Here is a 22,460-nt window from a genome sequence, read left to right on the forward strand (position 1 = left end):
TTTATTTGGAAAGCAATTAAGGAGCAAGACCGAGAAGGACCAATGCTAACACAGGTGTAAAGTATTGATTGGAGCCCTCAGATTCCTGTCTTCCTGCAAGCTCAGGTGAAGCCACTGCTGTGATTTGTGAGGTGTGGGGCTTCAGTGAGGTCCAGGATGGTTGGGGATACTTGGACCAGAATGACTAAAAGATAGAGTTTATTACAGAGCCCAGACAGTAGTGTATCTTACAGGGCCAGAGGGAAAGAAGAGAGCATTTGGGACCTGTGTCTTTTCTGGGGCCCACGGGGCTGCAGAGGTGAGTCTCATCTGAAGGTTGCACAGGGCTAAGTGCCCGGGTCTCAGGTTGTTGTTGCATTTGTGTCAAAATACCTGACAAAAACAAATTAAAAGAAGAAGAGCTTATTCTGCTGCAGGCTTTGAGGGTGCAGCCTGTCATGGTGGGGTTGGGGTTGCCATGGCAGCAGAAGTGCTGAATGCTGGTACTCAGCCTGCTTTCTCCTTTTTATATTGAGTTCAGGACCCTAGATCATGGGGTGGTGTGACTGACATTTGGGGTGGTCTTTCTGGTCCTGAAAATATCTACACAGACACATCAGAGGTGTATTTCAATGGTGATTCTTCATCCAGTGAAGCTGGCAGTTGATGTCCATAGCTTCTGTTGCCACTGAGGGCCATGGGGATGCCCAGGATCAGGTCAGCCACCTGGGTTCATGTTGGTGTCCCGAAGGCCATGCTGCAGCTAGAGCCATACAGATGTCAGTGCCCAGCGCTGCTCCACAGTGCCATGGTAATGTCCAGGCCAGAGCTGCAGTTGAGGGCCATGTCAGGGTCTGTGGCCCTATAGTAGCCAGGGTCTGTGTTGATGTCTGAGGCTTCTGCTATCATTTAAGACCATGCAGATGCCTGAGGTCTGAAGCTGTGTTAGTGTGCAAGGGTCTCCCTGCTACTGGGACCATGCCTATCTGAGAGGCCTGTGCTGCCACCTGGGGCAATGGCGACATCCAGTCCCGACTGCTGCCAAGGACCATGTGGTTCTACCGTGGTCGGGGTCTGTGTTGAAGTTCAAGGCCCGTGTTGCCACCAAAAGTTGGGGCCATAATCTGTGGCCTTGTTGACATCTGGAGATCATGCTGCCACCAGAGCCATCCTGATCTGAGTGATCAGTGCTTCCACCCAAGGCAAGGATGCTGACTATGCCCGAATTGCTATTGAGGGACATGTCTGGGTCCATGGCTCAGCTGCAGCTGGGATCTGTGTTGATGTCTGTGGTCTGTGTCACCTCTAGGGGACACAGGAACCATGCATGATGAAATCAGAGGGCCATGCTGAGCCGGCTCTGCCCTTCCCTGGCCCTGAGAAAGCTGGCCCTGCTTCTTTCTGGACATTGTAGCAAGAGAGCTGACCCCAACCCTCACCACAGGTGAGAGAGAACTGACCCTGATGGCATGGGCATAGGGGAGCTGGCTCTGCCCCCTAGCCTGAGACAGGTGGCCCCAGTGACTTGGACCTACCACCCAGGCCCACAGTTGGGTCTTGGGTTGGCCCAACCTAACATCTACCCCATCTAGGACCTGATGGAGTTCATGAAGGGACTGGTACCTGCAGGATCTCCATGACTTGGAGCATCCCAGAGGGATCTCCCAGAGGAGCTTACTGAGGATCCAATGATGATGGTAGACTAGAAGCCAGAGGCCTTGAACGAGACCAGCGACTCATTGCAATGAGCATTTGCTAGCAAAGCTTATTGGATAAAGGGGTAGACTGTGACATCGCTACAGGGATGAACGAAGAGGTGCTGGAGAAGCAGGAAAGATGGAGAAGCCAAGAGGGTATAATTTGTTTTGTTCTTGGTTTTGTTTATTTGCTTAGTTTTCTTTTGGTTTAATTTTATTATTATTTTTTAATTTTCTTTTTGGGGGTGCTGCAGAGGTAAGGGGAGGATGTGAGGGGACTGGGACGTGAGTGGAATTAGGGTGCATGATGTGAAATTCCGGAAGAATCAATATAGAAATTATGTTTTAAAAAATGTGGAAATATAGATCTGAGGCCATTAGATGACAGAAGCAAAGAGCGGAGTGATGGGGCCCTAAGCCAAGGAGCATGGAGGGTTTCTCTGAGTCAGCAGAAACTAGGAAGACACAGGAAGAGTCATTCCTGAAGTTTTCTGAGCATGGCCCGTGTAGCCTATGAGGGAGAGAGAAAGCTTCGGTGATGCTAAGCTGTCGAGTTTGGTAAGGGCACAGCAGCGCTACAAACTGCCGCTGATTGTGTTACAGGCATGGGGTGGGGGCAGGGGTGCTGTGTTGCCGTCACAAGTGCTTGAGAGTGTGACCTTAGCTGGGGAGTTGGGTAAGGTTGGAGGCCAGGACAGGCTTTTTTGTTTTTTGGGGTTTTTTTTTTGTTTGTTTTTGTTTCTTCAAGACAGGGTTTCCCTGGTTTGCTTTGGAGCCTGTCTTGGAACTAGCTCTTGTAAAGACCAGGCTGGCCTTGAACTCACAGAGATCCTCCTGTCTCTGCCTCCCGACTGCTGGGATTTAAAGCATGCGCCACTGCCTCCCGGTGCCAGGAGAGTTTTAAGGAGTGCTATGATGTGGAAATTGGGGTGCTACGATGTGGAAATTGGGGTGCTATGATGTGGAAATTGGTAACTCCCTCAAAAGCTCACTTATTAAAGGCCTAGTCCTTAGAAAGGTGACAAGGGTGGGCCCTTGAAGAGGTAGATTCTGGTGGGAGGTCTTTACCTCACTGGAGCCTCTCCTGGGAGAAAACTGTGGGACCCTAGTCTCCCTGTTTTCAGATGTAACCTCTTCCCAGTGGTTCTCAACCTGTAGGTCGCAGCACTGTGGTTCCGATGACCCTTCCACAGAGGTCACATATCAGATATCATGCATATCAGATATTTACATTACAATTCATAACAGTAGGAAAATTACACTTATGAAGTAGCAATGAAATAAGTTAATGGGTGTGGGGGGTCATCCTAACATGAGGAACTGTATTAAAGGGTCACAGCATTAGGAAAGTTGAGAACCACTGCTTTCTCCCATGTACATACTTACCATCAGTCCTCCCCAGACCTGGCTGAGCTGACGTCATGTCCTTGAACCTCCAGAATAGTGAGTGAGTTAAATGAATCTCTCTTTTTCATAAAATTCACCTACTTTGGGATTTCTCTCTCTCTCTCTCTCTCTCTCTCTCTCTCTCTCTCTCTCTCTCTCTGTGTGTGTGTGTGTGTGTGTGTGTGTGTGTGTGTGTATGCAAAATGCACTAATATAAGGAGCTTAGAATATCCTAGAGCAGGCTGGAGAGATGACTCAGTGGTTAAGAGCATTGCCTGCTCTTCCAAAGGTCCTGAGTTTAATTCCAAGCAACCACATGGTAGCTCACAACTATCTGTAATGAGGTCTAGTGCCCTCTTCTGGCCTGCAGGCATACACGCATAATAAATACTGTACACCTATTAAATAAATCTTTAAAAAAATTAGTTTAAAAAATTTTTCTGATCTCTAGCCTAGGGTAGTGCATGCCTTTAATCTCAGCACATAGGAGGCAGAGGTAGCAGATCTCTGTGAGTTTGAGGCTAGCCTGGTCTACAAAGTGAGTTTTGGGAAACCCAGGGCTACACAGAGAAACCCTGTTTTGGGGGAAAGAAAAAAGAAAGTAAGGAAGGGAGGGAAGGAGGGAGGGAGAGAGGGAAAAGCTGTCTGAACACAATGCCGAAAGTGTTGTTGAACATTACTTATTGAAGAAATTAGGGTGTAGCCCATGGGTAATGGTTCATCTCAGAGTACAAGATCCAGAAATATCTGGGGGTAGAGGCTTTTTCCAGATGGCATCGATGAGCTACTTGGGACACTGACAGGTTTTCCAAGACTATCACAACAGGAGAAACATGGCTAGCCTGGCCTGGGAGGCATAAATGGTGACTGGTGAGGTGAAAAAGCCAGAGCTTGGAGTGCTGCAAAGGCAAGCTGGAGAAAGCAGGCTAGTGCCTGCTACCAAGGCCCCAATGAGCAGGGTCACTGCTATGGACTCAGGGAACACAGCATCAAGCCATGGGAGCCTGGTTTAAGACCATAACTCCTAATGGAACGTGTTGCTAGGGTTCAGATTTGCCTTGGGCCAAATCACTCTCCAACCATCATCTCTTCTCTGACTATAATAAAATACCGAAGGTAGTTAATTTAGGAAGAATAAAAGGTCGTTTTGGCTCACCATTTTGGAGGATCTGGGATGGATTGTGTTGTTCAAGGCAGACCCTCATTGGTGTGCCAGGCCTTTGTAGAGTGGGAGATTTGCAAACAACCTCCAGGGTCAGAGTCGTTCTTGTGTCCCCATTTGGATGAGCCCTGGCCAGTCTTAGAGGATACAGAGACATCCTTCTGGAATCCCTACCCTGGAGGAGTCAAGAATCACACACGCACACACACCCCCAAGAGGGGAAGAACTTAGACCCTCCCCGCACTGAGAACCCCGACTTCTGTGGTGTAACCATTAGTTATCTGCCTATGTTCCTGTAAGCAAACCCTAATGAAACCCCCTGGGTCCCAAAAAAGAATACCCTCGCTGGGGTGCTTGGCAGGCCACAAAGTATCACTCTTTCACTGAGACATGGAGAAAGAGACAGGGGCAGAGGCTTACTCAGGGCCCCCAGAGGCCAGGCCCAGCCGAGACAGGAAGAGTCAGAATTGAGGCACAGGAACGCCATGGTTGCTAAAGACTGAGCAGCTGCTGGTCTAGCACAAGTAAGGACATCATGGGGGAGGGAGGGAGGGCAAGGCTGTCACACTTGTCTGGATCCCAGGCCCTAGAGGCCTGCCCTTTTCACTGTGTGGGTGCTAGGTATCAAATAAGCTTAGCAGGCCCCAGCATATTAAGCCTCTGGTCACCCTTGAGTTACCGGGTCACCTTCTTACCTCCCAGCTTATCTGGGAGCAGCCTCCCTCCTGCTAATGAAAACACAAGGCTGCCTCTGGAAAGCTATGTTTAGAGGGGAACTCTTCAGATCATCAAAACAAGGTTAATCCTAACAGCTATGTGACCTTGGGCCAGATGCATCCTTCTCTGAGCCTTGGTTTCCCCATTTGTAGAATGAGCATCAGTTCATACCTTTTCTGCCTTCTGCCTGCCTTCCTTCCTTCCTTCCTTCCTTCCTTCCTTCCTTCCTTCCTTCCTTCCTTCCGTCTGTCCCTCCCTCTGTCCCCCCTTCCTTTCTTCCTTCTTTGAGATAACGTCTCAGGTACAGGCTGGCCTAGAACTCCTATCCTCTTACCTCCACCTCCCAAGTGTTGGGTAACAGGCATGGGCCCCATGATCAACTAGCCTACATCTTTTCTGACAACTACGAAGCACAATGGCCTTGGGTGTGTTTGAAATTGTTTCTGAGTATGAATCTTTGAGAAATATCTGTCACCTGGAACTGGAGTGTTGGTTCAGCAGGTAAGAGCACTTGTTGCTCTCTTCTGGAGGACCCGAGCCTGGTTTCCGACATGTATGTCAAGCAGCTCACAACTCCCTGTAACTCCAGCTTCCAGGGATCTGATGCTGTCTTTGGCATCTCTACAGACATTTTTATTCCTTCCCCTACTCGAATGTTTGTTCCCTGTTTTTCATGTTAATTTAGCATATGTATACATGCATGCATGAGTGTGTGTGAAGGCAGAGGGTTACTCTGTGGAGCTGGTAGTCTCCTTCTGCTTTTAGTAGACTCTGGGGGCCGAACTCAGGCTGCCAGGCCAGCAGAGCAAGCGCTTTTACCCACTGAGCCATCTGGCTGCCCCTATTTCCTGTTTTCTGATAAGAGAATACACTCACTCATTGTAGCAAAGTCAGAAAATCCAGGAAAGAGTAAAAAGGCCAGAAGAAAGAATGCCTGAAACATTGCTACCCTACAGCAGCCAGGCATGAAGCAGGAAGAGCCAGCTTCCTAATAGATAGTGTCCCCTTCCCCTTGTACCCCATGTGTCCTCAGCTCCTGAATTGGCCTGGTGGGTGGCAGGTGTTCAGTGGTCACCCCCTATACACACACACACACACACACACACACACACACACATATCCTCAAGGTGCCCCCGAGCAATCATTTCTGAACCTGGGGATGGTGCTAGTTGTTGACAAACTGGCTCAACTGCCAGGTAGAACAGCAAAGCAGTTATAACCCAGACATAACCAGAACCCCACGCATATCCTTCCCTTAACCTGCCACCAGGAAGCTACCCCAGGGGTTCCTACAGAAGGTTCCACGGGGCCTGGCAGAAACATTATAAGAGAAATTCTGGTTTCCCCTAACATCTAGCTTGTTGGAGGTACAAATTTGGGTTATTTAAAAATTTCTTTTATTCTTAAAAGGCAAAACATCTCTTCTTTTTTAAAAAATTATTTATTTATTTAGTATGCAATATTCTGTCTGTGTGTATGTCTACAGGCCAGAAGAGGGCACCGGATCTCATTACAGATGGTTGTGAGCCACCATGTAGTTGCTGGGAACTGAACTCAGGACCTTTAAGAGAGCAGGCAATGCTCTTAACCACTGAGCCATCTCTCCAGCCAAAGGCAAAACATCTTTAAAAAGAGCAGAAGCCCACATGTTCTTCATGTTCATCTGAATCTTATGAGCCTTTAACAACGGAACTTTAGGTGCCTGGTCCACTGTGAAAGATTTTGTTTTGTTTATTTGTTTCTGTTTGGTTGGTTTTGGTTTTTCAAGACAGGATTTCTCTGTGGAACAGTCCTGACTGCCCTGGGACTCACTCTGTCTACCAGGCTGACCTCAAACTCCCAGAGATCCACCTGCCTCTGTCTCTCAAGTGCTGGGGTTAAAGGCGTGCGCCACCACCACTGCCTGACTTTGTGAAAGGTTTTGAGGATAAAATCATCATTTTTTTTATTGAGTAGAAACTAGAACAAAGAATCAAAGCTGGGCAGTGGTGGTGCATTCCTTTAATCCCAGCACTTGGGAGACAGAGGCAGGTGGATCTATGTGAGTTTGAGGTCAGCCTGGTCTATAGAGCAAGTAAGGACAGGTTACCAAAGTTACACAGAGAAACCTTATCTCAAATTGTTATCTTAAATTCGAAAAGAAACAGAATCAAGACAACAGGAGCTGGAAGGATAGCTCAGCAGTTGGAAGCACTTGCTGTTCTTAGAATGTGATTGATTGAGTTTGGTTCCCAGCGCTCAACATGGTGACACACACACCAAACATTGGCATGCACAAGATGCATATAAAATGCAGGTCAAACACTCATATACATAAAATACAATAAAAATCTAAAGAAAAAAGTAACATGCTCCCTGGGGACTTTGGAGAGCTCTGGCCCTGCCCAGACCCCGTCTCTGGCTTCCCACCTCCTGTATGATGAGATAACACGGTTATATTCTGTGTGGAGCACTTTGTTCTGCAGACCTAGGAAAATCCCCACCTAAATACCCTGTTGGCCAGCAGTGCTGAACACCTGGAGGCCTGAGCTACACATGGTGGTGGGTACCATTTTCTCATCTGTGACAGCTTCCACCCAAGCATCAGGGACACTGGCAGAGAGGAGGCCACACAGGGCAGTGGGATCCCTGCCTATTGGGCAGGAAACACTGGTGTCTCAGAGCGTGCTCGGGGAAGATGGGCGCGCGCGCTGGGGGGGGGGTGGTATAGTGAGGTGTGTGGACGGGACCTACTTTTCACGATTTCGATGTAAGGAAATTGAAGAAAGCCATCACGTGTGACCCACAAGTTCAAGTGGAAAGGGGATATTAGTGGGTGTAACCAACCCTGACTCCAGAGGAGTATGAGGATGCTTCTCACTGCTCAGAAAGCAGAGGCTGGAGAGCCTGCCCGGCTGGAACCCCGTTCTGTTCTCTACCAGGACTTGCACTCTCCAAGGTCACCTGCCTGGCCGGTGTCCTGAGGAGGGCTGTGAGCCGAAGGTGTGCAGATTACCAGGGAAACTCAAGATCAAGGGCCGACTTCTGAGCGATCAGCCTGGGGCTCCTCAAAATCCTCTCTACCTGGTGTCCAGTCTCTGCCTCAGTCAGCCCGGTCCCACCCCAAGGCGAAGGCGGGACTTGACTAAAGTTCAACAACAGCGTCTTGGAGGGCGTGTCCTGGGTGTGACTAGAGACAGCCCCGCCTTCTAGTGACCCGCCCCTCACTTAGGCCCCGCCTCCACCTAGGCAGGCTCCCCCTGACCGCTGCAGAGCGCTCAGGATGCTCCGGGTGTCTGCGACCCTCCGTGGCAGGGCAAAGCCACGGGGGCGGGCCGGGAACGCCACGCCGGCACCAGGGAACCAGACAGGTGAGGACTGGGGCCGCGAGTGTCAGCGCCCTTTTCATAGACGGAGAAGCGGAGGGGCGAGGGCTGCGGTGCTGGGGACCGTGTCCAGGAAGGGGGCGTGCGTCGCACCGCCAAGGCCTCCACGAGAAGGAACTTTCTCGACTTCCCATCGATGCAACGGGCGACCCCTAACTGAGCCGAAACCGGCGGCGAGCGACTCGAAACCAGGCGGCGGCATCTCCCAGCGTTTGCAAGAGTTCGGCGATAGTCGCCCCGCCGCCGTCCCGAGCGCCTGCGGAAGTCGGAACCGGCTTCACCTGGCGGGGTGCGCGGCCCGGGGGCGGAGGGAGCTGCCGGGGTGGCCTCTGGGTGGGAGAGAGGTGTTAATCTTTGAAGTTCTTCAGTGACTACTCCAGCCTCACTTTGTAAAACGGGAAAGTGAGCCTATGAGAGTGGAGAGGCTGAGGTCATCCAGCAGCCCCGGCCCTGGGTTGCGCCTACACTGTCAAGAGAGGTCTCTGGAAGGAGGCAAAGTGACTTTTAGGTGTGCCGTTTCTAAAATGTGCTTAAGAGGGTTTTGTTTTGTTTTTGGTGGTGGTGGCGGTGGCGGCGGTGGTGGTGGTGGTGATGGTGATGGTGATGGTGTGTGTGTGTGTGTTTTGGTTTTTTGAGTCACGGTTTCTCTGTAGCTTGTGAACCTGTCCTGGAACTAGCTCTTGTAGATCCGAGTGCTGGGATTAATGACTTGAGCCACCACCGCTCGGCCTCTTTAAAAGGGTTCTAATCTCAGTTTTGGTAAGTCTGAAAAACAACCAAAACAACCCCTCATTTCTTCCAAGAGCTCCATCCTGTGCAGCCAGGAGGTGTCTCTGCGGAGGGCTTGGCCCCATTGCTCTGGAGGTAGCATTGCCCTCACCTTAGTGTTGTGGTTCTAAACCTTCCTAATTTAGCCATGACCCTTTACTCCTGCTCCTCAAGTTGAGGTGACTCCGTAACCATAACATTATTTTGTTGCTATTCTGTAACTGTAACTTTGCTACTGCTATGAATCCTGTGTTTTCTGATAAATATTTGTCTTGTGACCTTTCACAAGAGTCTTTCGACTCGACTCGCAAAGGTGTCCAGACACGGGTTGAGAACTGCTGCTCTGGTGGATTATTGTCTGATACTATCCCAGAGGGCCAGGCCATTGCTAGCCCCACAGGTGTGCTCAGTTTTAGCATCCTAATTGTTAATCCACAGGAGTGCCTGTGTGTTTATGGAGACCAGCCCTGGGCTGGTAGTACTGGAGAAAAGGGGGCGCTCCAGTGGTGAGCACCTTCTGCCTGGAGGAATAGGTCACCAACTAGAAAAGGTGGCCCTAGGGTGGCCTGAGGCCCTGCTGACTTTGCATACAAAAGACTATTTGCATAGCGAATCTCAGGAGAAGGTCCGAGAGGTCAAAGTCTTTTGGTTGTCCCTGGCCCAGCCTGGCTTCAGGAGGGTTAGTGTCCTCTCAGTGTGTCCAAGTCCTCATTGTTGGAGTTTTGGTTGCAATCCCCTCACACCTGGGATGAGTCCTACCCCGGTGCCTCAGTTCCCTTACGAGATGCAAGGTGAGTGCTGTGTTCCTGCCTTCTCCATACTGGGGCTGGGCTAGAGTACAAAGGAAGTCCTTGTCCTTGAATAAAGCAGTAGTGGGCTCCCGGCTGCCTGGCTTGTTTGTTTTATAGGCTGGGAAGGCAAAAGAAGGGGCCTGAAACCTCTTGGAGATAGTTTGGTGCTGTCAAAAGAAAAAAAAAAGAAAATTGGGATGTTAAATTATAATTGGCTCCCACAATCTGTAGAATGTCGTCGTCCCCCCCCCCCCCCCCCCCCCCCCGCTGAGTCAGGTCTCCTGTGGGCAGGAAAGGCAGACTCAGGGCAGGACTAAGAGTGTTGTCATTGTCGTCGTCCCCCCCCTTCTCCCGCCCCCGCCCCAGCCAGGGTCTCCTATCTGGACTGGAGGGAGGGTTTTGACCCAGCCCGAGGGCAGCTCCTGAACTCCCTAGTTCGGGAGGTTTTCCAGGAACACAGGGTTCCAGTGGCTGCAAGCCACCTTCCTCTAACTCCAGAAGGAACCTTGAAAAGTACAAAAAGAGAAGCTCAATGGTAGGGGCTGGTGGGCCTTTTGAGTGTCCTCTTGACCTCATCCTTGAAGCCTGCTGTGCCCATATTACGTAGGGTAAACTGAGACCCAGTGATAGCCAGTGTGATTCAGCATGAGGCTCCCTTCCCCTTGCCATATACTCCCCCAGAAGATTCAGGGCTACATTTCCCTTGGTTAGAGTATTCTCTGTTTTGCCATGGAAGGGAGCCCACAGCTGATGATATGGAGCCCAGCCTAGTTGGCCCATGGTTTCAGGGGCATGGGAAGATAGGTTCAGAAGGGACAGATGGCTTCCCAGGGGAAACACGGCCAGGCTTTGGGCCTTGCATACTCAGTGTTAAAGCCACATGTTGTCCTGGCTGCTAGTGTCTCAGGGTCCCTGCTGTCAGAGTGCCTGTGTAAGTCAGTCATTGCAAAGACTTTGAACCCCCACCACCACCACCACCATGATTCACTTTTGGCATTTGAAGAGATGCAGACCCAAAGAAAATTACATAAGGACTCACTGACAGGTAGGAACACAAGCCTGGCTACCAAGTCCTGGTGAGGCTGTGCCGAGAAGCCCGCCTCACACAGCCTCTGCTAACATAAAAGGGAACTTATTAACAAGGTCAGGATGAGGGGGCCGTGGGCCCCAGGAAGGACAGAAGATACTGGCCCTCGCCTGTGGTCCAAGGTTCCAGATAAAAGATTAACAAACAAGGCTCTTTCCCCAGGCATCCGGCTGGCCTCAAGGACTGGGGGAGAAGGGAGGAGGAGAGGGGCCCCTCCCAGATCCAGCCCTGTGCATCTCAGGGTATAAGGATCTGGGAACAAAGCTACTGCAAGTGGACTGGATTGAGATGTCAGGTGGGCCAGGCTAGAGACTCTCTCATGGGCTGGGAGGGTCACCTTGCTGTGCCCATCTGTCCTCTGCTCCATCCTGAGCCTAGAGGACCAGGCTGGGTCGTGTGTGTTTTTCATATTAGCATTAATTCCATTTGTTTCTTTTCTTCTTTATTTTCTGTTGCTTTTCACTCTCTTGAAGATTTAATTTCACATGGAACAAAAAAGTGCCCACCCCCCAGAGTTACTGAAGCAAAAACTGTACCAGAACTGCCCAGTGGAGCCACGGTCAGATGCATGGCCATGATGGACTGCGGGATACGCTGTGTCCAGTGTCCAGGGGCAGTTCCCAGAGAGGGCCGAAAGTCACCTGCTGTCAGCTTAGCTGGGTGCCTGCCTGGGAACATGGGGTGTCTTCACATTAGTTAGGAAGTAGAGTGTACCTGCTGGGGCTGGGCTTGGGACATTTTGCGCAGTGGAGAGGCAGATGGGCTTGATTCTTAGACCCTAGGCATAAAGAGTCTGTGGAGCATTGATGAGGAGTAACTGTGGGTCTGTAGATTAAGATTGGAGGTCTGTCTCTACGTACCCTTTGTTTGTTTGTTTTTGCAAGACAGGGTCTCTGTGTAGACTTGGTTGTCCTGGAACTCTGTAGTTCAGGCTGTCCTCGAACTCAGAGCTCTGTCTGCCTCTGCCTCTCAAGTGCTGGATCTAAAGGCATGTACCAGCATGCCTGGCTCTTGGAAATGCCTTGAAGCATTCCTTGAAGAGGTCTACTTGTGTTGTTCATGCTGGTCTTGAGCTCTTGGCCCTGCCTGCTTCAGCCTCCTGAGGGCTTGTGCCACTGCACCCAGAGAATCACAGGCCTCAGACTTTGACAGCCTATTCTGCCTGCCCAGTGCTGTCTGCAATTATTTAAAGGCCACTCAAGACTGAAGAAACCCAGGTGCCCACCCTGGTGTTTGCCTTGAGCAGATCTGTGGGCCTTAGCCTCCTCATCTAGAAGATGAGTTTACCCCAGAGCAGAATCTACTAGCCTTGCAGGCCCAGGGATGGGTAAAAGGAAGGTCCCTTGTGCTGTGGACTTGGGAGATGGAGACTGTGCATGCGTGTGTGCCTGCATGTAATTTAGTACCTGTAGCACAATTAATAAGAACCCAGAGACAGGAATTGGGGTTCAACCTGAAGGTCAGAAAAGCAAAATAGTCAGCCACTGGCTCTTACCTCTCTACCTCAGTCCAGAGTGGCGATCCTGCCTCCAGGAATCTCAGAATGAGACTGTGTGTGAGAGTTGTGTCCTCCCATCTTATTTCCTCTCTAGAGCTGGGATTCAAGGCATGTGCCACTACCAATTTTGGCAAACTAGTGTAACTACTGGAATTAAAGGTGTGTGTCACCACTGCCTGGTCTGTAAGGCTGATCAGTGCAGCTGTTTTATTCTCTGAACATTCAGACAAGCTTTATTTATTAAAATACAAATAAAATATCACTTCAAGCACCCTTAGTCTGGAGTGCTTGAGACATGGCTTAAAGTCTTACTTGAAGGATGCAGTACAGTTGGTGGAATACTTGCCTAGCTTGCACAAAGCCCTGGTTTCCACCCCTGGCATGGCACAGACCCAGTGTGGTGGCATACTTAATCCTCTCACTGGAGAGGTGGAGGCAGAGGGTTAGCAGCTGATTTGCTACACTGTGAATTCAAGGCAGCCTGATGAGACAATGGATCAAGTTCCACTGAGGAAGGTTCTGTGAACCAGCCCTACCCTCCCAGGGACCCAGTAGGGCAGAATACCCATTTTGCAGGTGGGGAAGTCTGAGGCCAGCGTAAAATGTGGGCTGGAACTTGTTCTTGAATCAGATCCAGGAGCCCAAGTGTCTTCCCCTGCCCCAATATGGGGGAAAAGTCTGGGGACTTGTTCTGGGGAGACACACCCAGCCAGGGCCACTTTCTCTGTGCTTCTTTCAGCTTGTTTAAAGGAAGTTGGGTCTACCTGTTTTGAAGTCTCCTTGAGTAACACAAGGAGGGGAATATCCCCACTGTCCACCTCTGTCCTTTGCCCAAACTCCTCTATTTAACTTTTTTTGTTTTTTTTCGAAACAAGGTTTCTCTGTAACATTGGAGCCTGCCCTGGAACTAGCTCTTGTAGACCAGGCTGGCCTCGAACTCACAGAGATCCGCCTGCCTCTGCCTCCTGAGTGCTGGGATTAAAGGCGTGCGCCACCACCCCCTGGCTCTCTGTTTAACTTTTTAAATGGAAGAACAGTAGTTAGGAGGCTGGACTCTATACCCTGTGAGTTCCCTAGAGGGCTGGTAGAAATGCCATGTTTGGGACCGGGACTGCCCTTGAAGCCTCTCCATCCTGAGTCTCCCTAAGTCTGCCCCAGGTTCTCTCCACCTTGCCTACTTCATACCTTCTGCTCCGGGGTTGCCATCCCTCTGGTTAGACTTCACTAGAGGTGTTTTCCTGCTTTTATTTAGCTCTTCAGTTTGACAGAAGTTCCTGGGCTTCTGATAGCCAGTGTGGCAGGGCTAATTGGCCCTCTTTCCTTGGTCGCCATTGGTAACTTCACCTTTCATCCACCACAGTTGTGAGGCTCCATGACAAGGCAGGAAATCTGCCTTTTAAGATTCGTGACTGACTGACTGTGAGGTATACCGAGGCCTACAGCCGCTAGCTGAGGCAGGCACCCTGTCCCAGCAGAGCCCTCCCCACAGCACCGGATGTGGCTGCTGACAGACATAGTGTGAACCAAGTGGGGACATTGCGGTGCCCCACCCTCTCTGCAGCTAAGACATATTTAGGGGAAGTGGACCACGGGGTGGTTTCCTTGATGGGCCACAGACTTCTCTTCGTCCAGTCGTCTCGCATCGCTGCCTGGTGTTTCATCTACAGGTGATGATACAAGCCCAGGGTAAGAAGTCCCCAGGTGATAAGGCTGCCCTGAGCTAGGTCCCCTGGCTCCACAGTCGGGGCTAGCCCGATTGTGGTACAACCCTGATTGGGGCTGTAGTCTGTCATGGCCATCCTGTGTGGCAGATACTTCTGCTTCTGCACCCTTTGTGATGAAGTTCTAGTTTAGCAAAGCCCTGTGCTGGTGGGCCACTATGGGTGCTGCTACCCACCCCCACCTCATCTCTGTCTGGCTTGTGACCAGGCTGGTAGCAGGTGGTGAGGGTGGACCTCTGCTCTGCCAGCTCAGCTGCAGAAGAATGCAGAAGTTGTGACTCTAAATTGAGGACTAGGAAGTGTTGGCTGCCTGGCATCCTGGGGAAGAGCCGTGGGCCTTGCTGATGTCTGCCCAGCCATGTCTACCACAGCTCCAAAATCCCATTCCAGGATTCTGAAAAGGCAAAGTAGGAGTGTGGACCATGATTAGTCTGTGATGTCAGCTTCCTTCGGTCCTGCCCTGATGTCTGTGGAGATAGAGCTGATAATTCTTGGAGCGAGATGAGACCCTGGAATTAAGAGTTCAAATTATGGCCAGGTGGTAGTGGTGCATGCCTTTAATCCCAGATCACAGGAGGCAGAGGCAGGCGAATCTCCGTGCATTTGAGGCCAGACTGGTCTATGGAGAGTTTCAGGACAACCAGGGCTACACAGAGAAACCCTGTCTCAAAAAAATCAAATTATGACCGTACCTGTGACAGCTAGTGACCCAAAGCCAGTGAAAGCTAGTACAGGTCTTCATGCTCTCATGACAAGCATTTTACCAACTGAGCCAGCTTCTCCCTGGCCTTTCTGTGTCCCTGGTTGCTTCCTAACCTTTTGCTATAATTTGTGGCTCTGCATTAGCATGTTTGTGCCTTGATGGGTGAATCTGCTTCTTGCTAGAGTGTGGATGCTTTCCAGATTGTGGCTGCCTCTCCAGGCTCTGAGGTGACCGTTCTGCTTCCAGGAATGGAGGTAGCATCATGGTGTGCACCACATGAGCCCGCACACTCACCAGATGCCCTCCAGGAAGGCTTGACTATCGCTGCAACCCAAGGAGTGCCTTTTCTGCCCCAAGGGGTGCTGGGTTTTGTCATCATTGTCATTGGTTGTGTCTGGGACGGAACCCAGAGCCTTGATGTTAGGCCAGTGCCCTGGCAGGGTGACACCCCCATCTCATTTTTTCCTTTTTATCAGCTCCCTTGGGCCTAGAGAGGTGACACCATGGTGAACAGCCCTTGCAGCTGGGTCTGAGGCCTCACATTTAATCGCAACACTTGAGAGGCTAGCCCGAGTTCGAGGCTAGCCCGATCCACAGAGTAAGTTCCAGGACAGCCATGGCTACACAGAGAAACCCTGTCTCAAAAAACACAAAAACAAAGCAACATAAAAAATAAATAAATCTTAGCAACCTTGTTGAGGGAGAGATCAGCTGTCATTCAAGTTTCTTTGCTTGCTGTGTGGTAAGCATGTTTTTGTATTCCTTGCTCTTACACATTAGCTCAGTTTTAAAAGAAAATTCTGTGTTTAACTCTCATTGGTAAGATCTCTTTGCAAATCAAAGAGATTAGAGTTTTGTTTACTTTCTAAATCTCTTTCCTTGTTTTGTTCATCAGAGTTAATGTTTATTTTTCTGTTATTAGGAGAAACATCGCTTTTCCTGTCTGTCTGTCTCTCCTCCCTCTCTCCTGCCTTTCGAACAAAGCTTATCTAATCATTGTGTATTTGGGGGGCTGAGGCAGTTCCTCTCTGCCTCTGCTCACCGCACCCCAGCCTCACAGCCTCCTCTTTCTCCAGGCACCTGTGCTCAGCTCCATCCACCCCCTCGAGGCACCTTGCAAGTTGTCCGTGGAGATGGCACCTCACTGGGGACTGTGCTCATGTTCCACTGCCCCTCTGGACACCAGATGGTGGGGTCTGGCCTCCTCACTTGTGCCTGGAATGGGAGTGTCGCTGACTGGTCTTCAGGAAGCCCTGTATGCAAAGGTAACCGCCCCTCCAGATGCCCCAGCTCAGCTGCTGGTGGGATGGGAACCCCAAATACTATTAACACTGAAGGCTCTTCCTCATTGAGGATTCTTTACCCCCTGTTGCCTATTACCCTGAATACAGATGTCAGACCCAGGGGTTGGCTTCCATCCTGCTGCTGCCCTGACTCCTGACGGGTCACCCACTGTCATCTGTGATAAGGAAACAAACCCTACCCACTTCCTTACCCACTCTCCCTTCGTGAATGCCTCAGACATCCCGTGAAGGATGTTCTATTCTAGGTGCCAAGAATTCTAGGAATTGGGAGTGCGACGAGGGTCAGGGTTGTGCCAGCCCTGGATCCCTGTCTCAGGGGAGGAAGATGCACTTTCTCGTTATCCAGCTGTATGTGTAGCACAGGCAGAACCTGTCTTGAGTGTCCAGTGCCCATGTGCCAGGACCTGGTGGCTTTCTCCTTCTAGCTGTGCCACCGCATGAGACCTTCGGCTTCAAAGTGGCGGTGATTGCCTCCATCGTGAGCTGCGCCATCATCCTGCTCATGTCCATGGCCTTCCTCACCTGCTGCCTCCTCAAGTGCGTGAAGAAGGGTGAGCAGCGGCGTGCCGACAGGTACGTCGACGGGTGTCCTTCCAGGAGGTGCGCCTGCCTGTAGGGTTGCTGACCGCACCTGCTAGGCACCCTGGGGCAGTGTCTGAGGGTCGCACAGGCCCAGTCTGTTCTTGTGGGTACTGTGGCTCTTGGGATTCTGGGGCATAGAGCTGGGCTGTGAAGGCACAGGATGTGTGTATGTGGGGAGGGGGTCTTTCTGTCTGTCTGTGTGCGTGTGCAGTTGGTCATGTATGAACATGGGTGCATGCATGTGGAAGTCACAAGACAACCTTGGGTGTCTATCTGGGATTTTCCCTTCTGCCCCTCTTGTCTTCCCTTAGGATTACAGACACTTGTATTATGTGTCCAGCTTTTTACCTGAGCTCTGGGGATTTGAACTCACCATGTCCTCATACTGCACAGCAAATGTTCCCCCCCCCCCACTGAGCCATTTCCCTGTCCACATACAGGGGGCACTTAGTGAGCTTGCACACACATGTGACAGTCTATTGTGTCGGTGACCTTTTGGACTGCCACAGATAGATGCTCCACCCATCAGATGGGCATCACTGCCCTCCCAGACTGGGAGCCTAGGATTACAGGTGTGCACAAACCACACCTGGCAGTTTTGCCGTGTTAAAACACACACAAACAAATTCACTATGTTACTTACTGTTAAGGATGCTACTGGGGAACGTGCAATGGCTCATGGGTAAAAGGCCCTGCTGTCAAGTGTGAGGATCTGAGTACTATGCCTGGAACCCATACGGTAGAAGGGAAGAACTGACCCACAGATTGTCCTCTGATCGCCACACATGCCCTGTGGTGCATGTGCCTCCCACCACAAAATAAAAGCATGATTAAAAAAAAAATTAGGACCCTGTATATGCTGTTCAGCACTGCAAAAACAAACGAGTGAAGAAACTAATTCTTTAAAAGCAGTGCTGTTTGCTCTGTGTCTCAGCGCAGTGCTCAGCGGTCAACATGCCTCTGGTCTGCTAAGTTGCTTTTCATTGGCGCCTGCGTGCTTTTCTCCACCCATGGCTGTTACATCGAATAGCCCAGGGTCCCACTCCCATGCCTAAAGTGTCCTGCCGCTGTTGGCTGCCAGCCAGAGCCAAGATGAACTGTGTAGAGGTATTTCTGCATGTGCACGGCCAGGAGACAAGAGCCCCTCAAGGCCTTTTATCCTGCACTCTCTCCTCCAGGACGGCACAGCTTTGGTACCAGCTGAGAGGCGAGGACCTGGAGACGGTACAAGCTGCCTACCTGGGCCTCAAGGGACACAACTACAACAACAGCAGCAGCGTCGGTGGTGGCCATGGTGGTGCTGGAGGTGGTGGTGGTGGAGGCAAGCCAGGGATTCAGCACAGCCAGGCCCATGACAACCACAGCTTCACCACGTGGGTTACCTCTGTCACAGGCTGGGGGAATGTTAGGGGTACACTTTCCCCAGCTCAAGCTCTGCCAGGTCCTGGGACACTGGCCACTCCACATTCTGGGGACCTGGGTGCACCCACTTCTCTGGTGCCTCAACTCCCAACCCCAACGCTGTTCCAGTGCCCTGCCCTGACTGACATCCTAGCCCTGGCAATTGCTCTATCTAGTATGATCACCTTGAGTTTAAACTCGGTGGGATGCGGTAGCTGGCAAAGATCTTGTGCCCTCCGATTGTGCTGTCTGCTCTGCTAGAGTTACTTGCCTTCCTCTCTCTTGGGTCTCCATGTTCCCTCACTTTCTCTTTCGCCTAGTGCCAGGTAAGCAGCAGTGGTGGCTCTTTCTTTCTTGATACGCTTTATCTTTTTTTAAAATTATTTATTTATTATGTATATAGTATTCTGTCTGAGTGTATGCCTGCAGGCCAGAAGAGGGCACCAGACCTCATTACAGATGGTTGTGAGCCACCATGTGGTTGCTGGGAATTCAACTCAGGACCTTTGGAAGAGCAGGCAATGCTCTTAACCGCTGATCCATCTCTCCAGCCCTGCTTTATCTTTTTTAATGAACTAGTAAAGGCACAATCCTTCTTGGTCTCTCTGATAGTCTCCTGTAACCTAGGCTAACCCCAGGTTTGCTATGTAGCTAAGAACCTCAGGATGACCTTGAACTCCTAGTCTGCCCACCTTCACCTTCCAAGTGCTGGAATTACCTGTAGGTGCCACCATCCTTGCTTTGTGCTGTGCTAGGAATTGAATTTAGGACTTTGTGCATGCTGGGCGAGCACTCTTATCAACTCAACCAGCCTCTCAGCCTTTTCTGACTCTAGGATCTGGCTGCCTGGAGGGTAGGTAGAGTAGAAACCACCTCCAGGGTTGCGTTTGGCATTGTTGTGTCTGCCTTTGCACTCAGCATCTGGCCTCTGGGCTCTAAACGGGAGGAGGCTTCTGTCCTCTGCGGTGTGCATGTCTGAGGTTCAGGCTGGAGGTCTCGTAGAGATAAACACCCTGTCCTAATCAGAGCTTCTTATGACTGGTGGAACATGATCAGAAAGCAAGTTGTGGAGGGAAGGGTTTATTTGGTTTACACTTCCACATCATAGTCCATCACTAAAGTCAGGACAGGAACTCAAACAGCAGGAACCCGGAGGCAGGAGCTGGTGCAGAGGCCATGGAGGGTGCTTGCTCCCTCTGGATTGCTCAGCCTGCCTTCTTATAGATGGCACCACCCACAATGGGCTGGGCCCTCGACATCAATCACTAATTAAGAAAATACCTTACAGTCAAGATCTTATGGAAGAATTTCCTCAATTGAGGCTCTCTCCTTTCAGATAACTCTAGCTTAGCATGGTGGGTGCTTATAACCCTGAGCCTCAAAGCCCCTGGCTTTGGGTTCCCAAGAAGAAGGGTACTCTAGGCCTGGGGCCATCTGCCCCTCAGGCAAGGCCCGCACTGCCTGGGTATTGAGCCAGCCTCTGCTCTTGCTGTTGGCGCATATACTCTAACAGGCGTTGCCGATATGTGTAGTAGTGTTGTTCTAAATTCTTCCAGATGCTTGCTGCCTTCATAAATGAGGGTACTGAATTGTCCCCATTTATTGTAATGTTAAAAAACTTAATGCTAGCTGGGCGTCATAGCACACACCTTTAATGCTAACACTCCTTCGGCAAGAAGATCTCTGTGAGTTTGAAGCCTGCCTGGTCTACATATCTAGCTCCAAAACAGTCAGGGCGCCATAGAAAGGCTGGGCTGCTGTTCTCTATACTCTGAAGCAGCCCCAGAGAGTTCGTTTTCTCTGGGCGCTGGGCATGAGAGAGCTGGGGTCCAGGAAGAAATTGTTCTTGTGGCAGGGCTTTCTGGGGGGTGGGCACGTCTATTAGAAGGAGATGGCCCCTTGGGCAGTGGTCTAGCCTGAGTCTGTTAAGGTCCTGGGTAAGTCCAGAGAAAAGCCTTCCTTCTCCAACACATACCTCCTCTTCTCACAGAGACCTCAGCGACATCAGAGAGCAGGCTGGTGTGGCCCGCAGTGTGGACAAAGACCCCTGGACTTTTGGGATGGGAACTCCGAGCCCTGGTGGCTCCTCCAGCTCTCCATGCACTTACGTGATGGTCCACGCGATGAACTCTGCAGGGCCGGCCCCTGGAATGCCTATGAGGCCCAAAGTCTACCTTCCAGGGTGACCCCACCAGCCAGAGGCCTGCAACTCAACACTTGCCCAGCTGGAGATGGGCCAGGGAAGTCACTTCCAGGTATAGGGAGCTCTTGGGAGCCTAGCTGACATTAAAGGCTGGGACCCCAGCAAGGAACCGTCTGTCCCGGAGGAGACCTGTGGCTGTTACAGGACCCGCTCATTGAACTGCTATGGGAACGAGATCCCAAAGAAGCTGCACCATGATCAGGGTTCTTTTTGCAGAGACCGAGAAATTTTAAGCAGACATAGTTTTGCATAATAGAATATGAAAATGTTAATAAAGTACTTTCAGCAATACAGGTAGCCAGCACCTCATTCGTGGCCTGCAAGCAGGGACCCCCCCCCCCGGACTTTCATCTGTAAATTGCAGGTGAGAGGGAAAAAAAATGTGTTTTCTTCGCATAAAAACGCAAAGGTGGGTGTGGGAGTGGCTCAGTTGGCAGAATCCCCTGCACCACATAAACCAGGTAGAGTGGAAAGAGGAGGATATGAGTTCAAGGCCATCCTCAACCACATACTAAGTTCAAGGCTAGCCTGGGCTATAGGAGACCCTGTCTAAATAAACTATAGAGCCACACAATGGTGCCCACACGCCTTTAATCCTAGCACTAGGGAGGCAGAGGCAGGCGGATCTCTGTGAGTTCAAGGCCAATCTGGTCTACAGAGTGAGTTCCGGGACAGGGTCCAAAGCTACAGAGAAACTCTTTCTTGAAAAACCGAACCTCAAACCCGGTTGTCATAAACCTATCTTGTGTTCTCACTCCCTGGTGCTCTGAACTCTTTGGAGACTGCTAATGGAGTCTGATGACTTAAGCACACTGAGCACTACTTACTTACAGGTCTGGGTTTGCTGCTGGCATCCAGGGAGAAGCTTCTCCCTTTCACAGGCCCCTCCCTCAAGGTTCCTCATAGCCTGGAGGCTGATTTCCGAGGTGAGGTGCTGAGTAAGCTCCAGGTGGAGGCTGTTGTTGCCTTGAAAGTCACTTTTTTTCTGTCTACGGCACTTGTACTCATGTGTACATATATATAATTTTAAAAAAATTATGCATACTTGTATCCTCCCACAGTTTGGGTTATGACCTGTCTCTAGCCATTGAGAAAAGTTAGTTTGCCCTGTATCCTTCTTGTGTGTTTGAGCCATGAATAAGAACCTGAGGAAGCTGGAGCAGCTGTCCTTGCCTACTAAAAAGCATGGTTATATTTTCTTACAGTAATCGTGTACCTGATAGAAGTCACATTGTCCCTCTGATGAATGCCCCATAATTTACATTATATAAAATATATTTTCTACACACATTTATAATGTAAATTATATATCCTGGCTAAAAAGACACTGATATTCCCAGGTGTCACATCTGTGGACACCTTTGTCCTGATGACCTTGTGTTCTGCAGATTTCCAGGGTCGGAATTCAAGCCAGCGGCATGTCGGATGGCAGACTCAGAAGTGCTCTCCCTGCTTTGGTGGTGGTGGAGAGCCATGTTCTGAGGGTCCTGTGGTCTTGGCTGTCAGGATCCATCCTCAGTACATTCCAGGGTAGGGGTGTGTGGATTAGAAACGTTAGACAGAAAAATATACAACAAGAAAAACAGGGACAGGGGATAGAGTTGGTTAGGCAGCCCAGTGAATTCCAAATCTGACCATGTTTATGTTTCAGAGGCTTTATATAGCCCAGTCCAAAGAGGAGGGGAAGACAAAAGACTACTTTTCCAAAATTCAAGGAACAAACAAAACGATTAGCTTCTCAAATACCCAAAGCATCATGTAGCCAGTTAGGTCAAAACATCCTGTTAGTAGCCACACTCCAAGTCAAACCTCCTGTCAGTAACCTTGAGGGAGCAGGAACAGGCCTGAACTCTGACCTTTTATCAAGGTGGAAGAAATCCACTGTGGATTCCCACACTCAGACTCAGACTGGGTCTGCTTCGCTACAGTGGATCTTGACATTGGTCAGAAACAGTCCAGCTTTTCCCAGAAGTTCAGTCCACCAACCTGGACTTGGACAGCAAACGACTCTGGGTTCCACTAAGTTCCAGTCCCTATTTCCTGGTAGAAATCAGGATGGCAGAGGTTGGACACCCCTGCAATTTGGTGCATAAATT

General features: G+C 50.4%; 1 protein-coding gene across 2 annotated transcripts; it reads left to right on the forward strand.

Annotated features, from left to right (window-relative positions):
• Nucleotides 1-8,185: 8,185 nt before the first annotated feature.
• Nucleotides 8,186-20,470, forward strand: Susd3 (sushi domain containing 3). Of its 2 annotated transcripts, none has more exons than XM_038335180.1 (5): nucleotides 8,186-8,291; nucleotides 15,951-16,139; nucleotides 16,604-16,751; nucleotides 17,939-18,133; nucleotides 20,152-20,470. In XM_038335180.1, exons 1-5 carry the CDS (start codon nucleotides 8,204-8,206, stop codon nucleotides 20,345-20,347), a joined length of 816 nt encoding a protein of 271 aa, XP_038191108.1. In that variant the 5' UTR covers nucleotides 8,186-8,203; the 3' UTR covers nucleotides 20,348-20,470. The 2 variants fall into 2 exon arrangements, with proteins under 2 accessions (XP_038191108.1, XP_038191109.1); XM_038335181.1 differs by lacking the exon at nucleotides 8,186-8,291 and adding an exon at nucleotides 14,050-14,136.
• Nucleotides 20,471-22,460: the final 1,990 nt, after the last annotated feature.

The sequence above is a fragment of the Arvicola amphibius genome, chromosome 6, assembly GCF_903992535.2.
Source record: "Arvicola amphibius chromosome 6, mArvAmp1.2, whole genome shotgun sequence".
Classification (NCBI taxonomy): Eukaryota; Metazoa; Chordata; class Mammalia; order Rodentia; family Cricetidae; genus Arvicola; species Arvicola amphibius.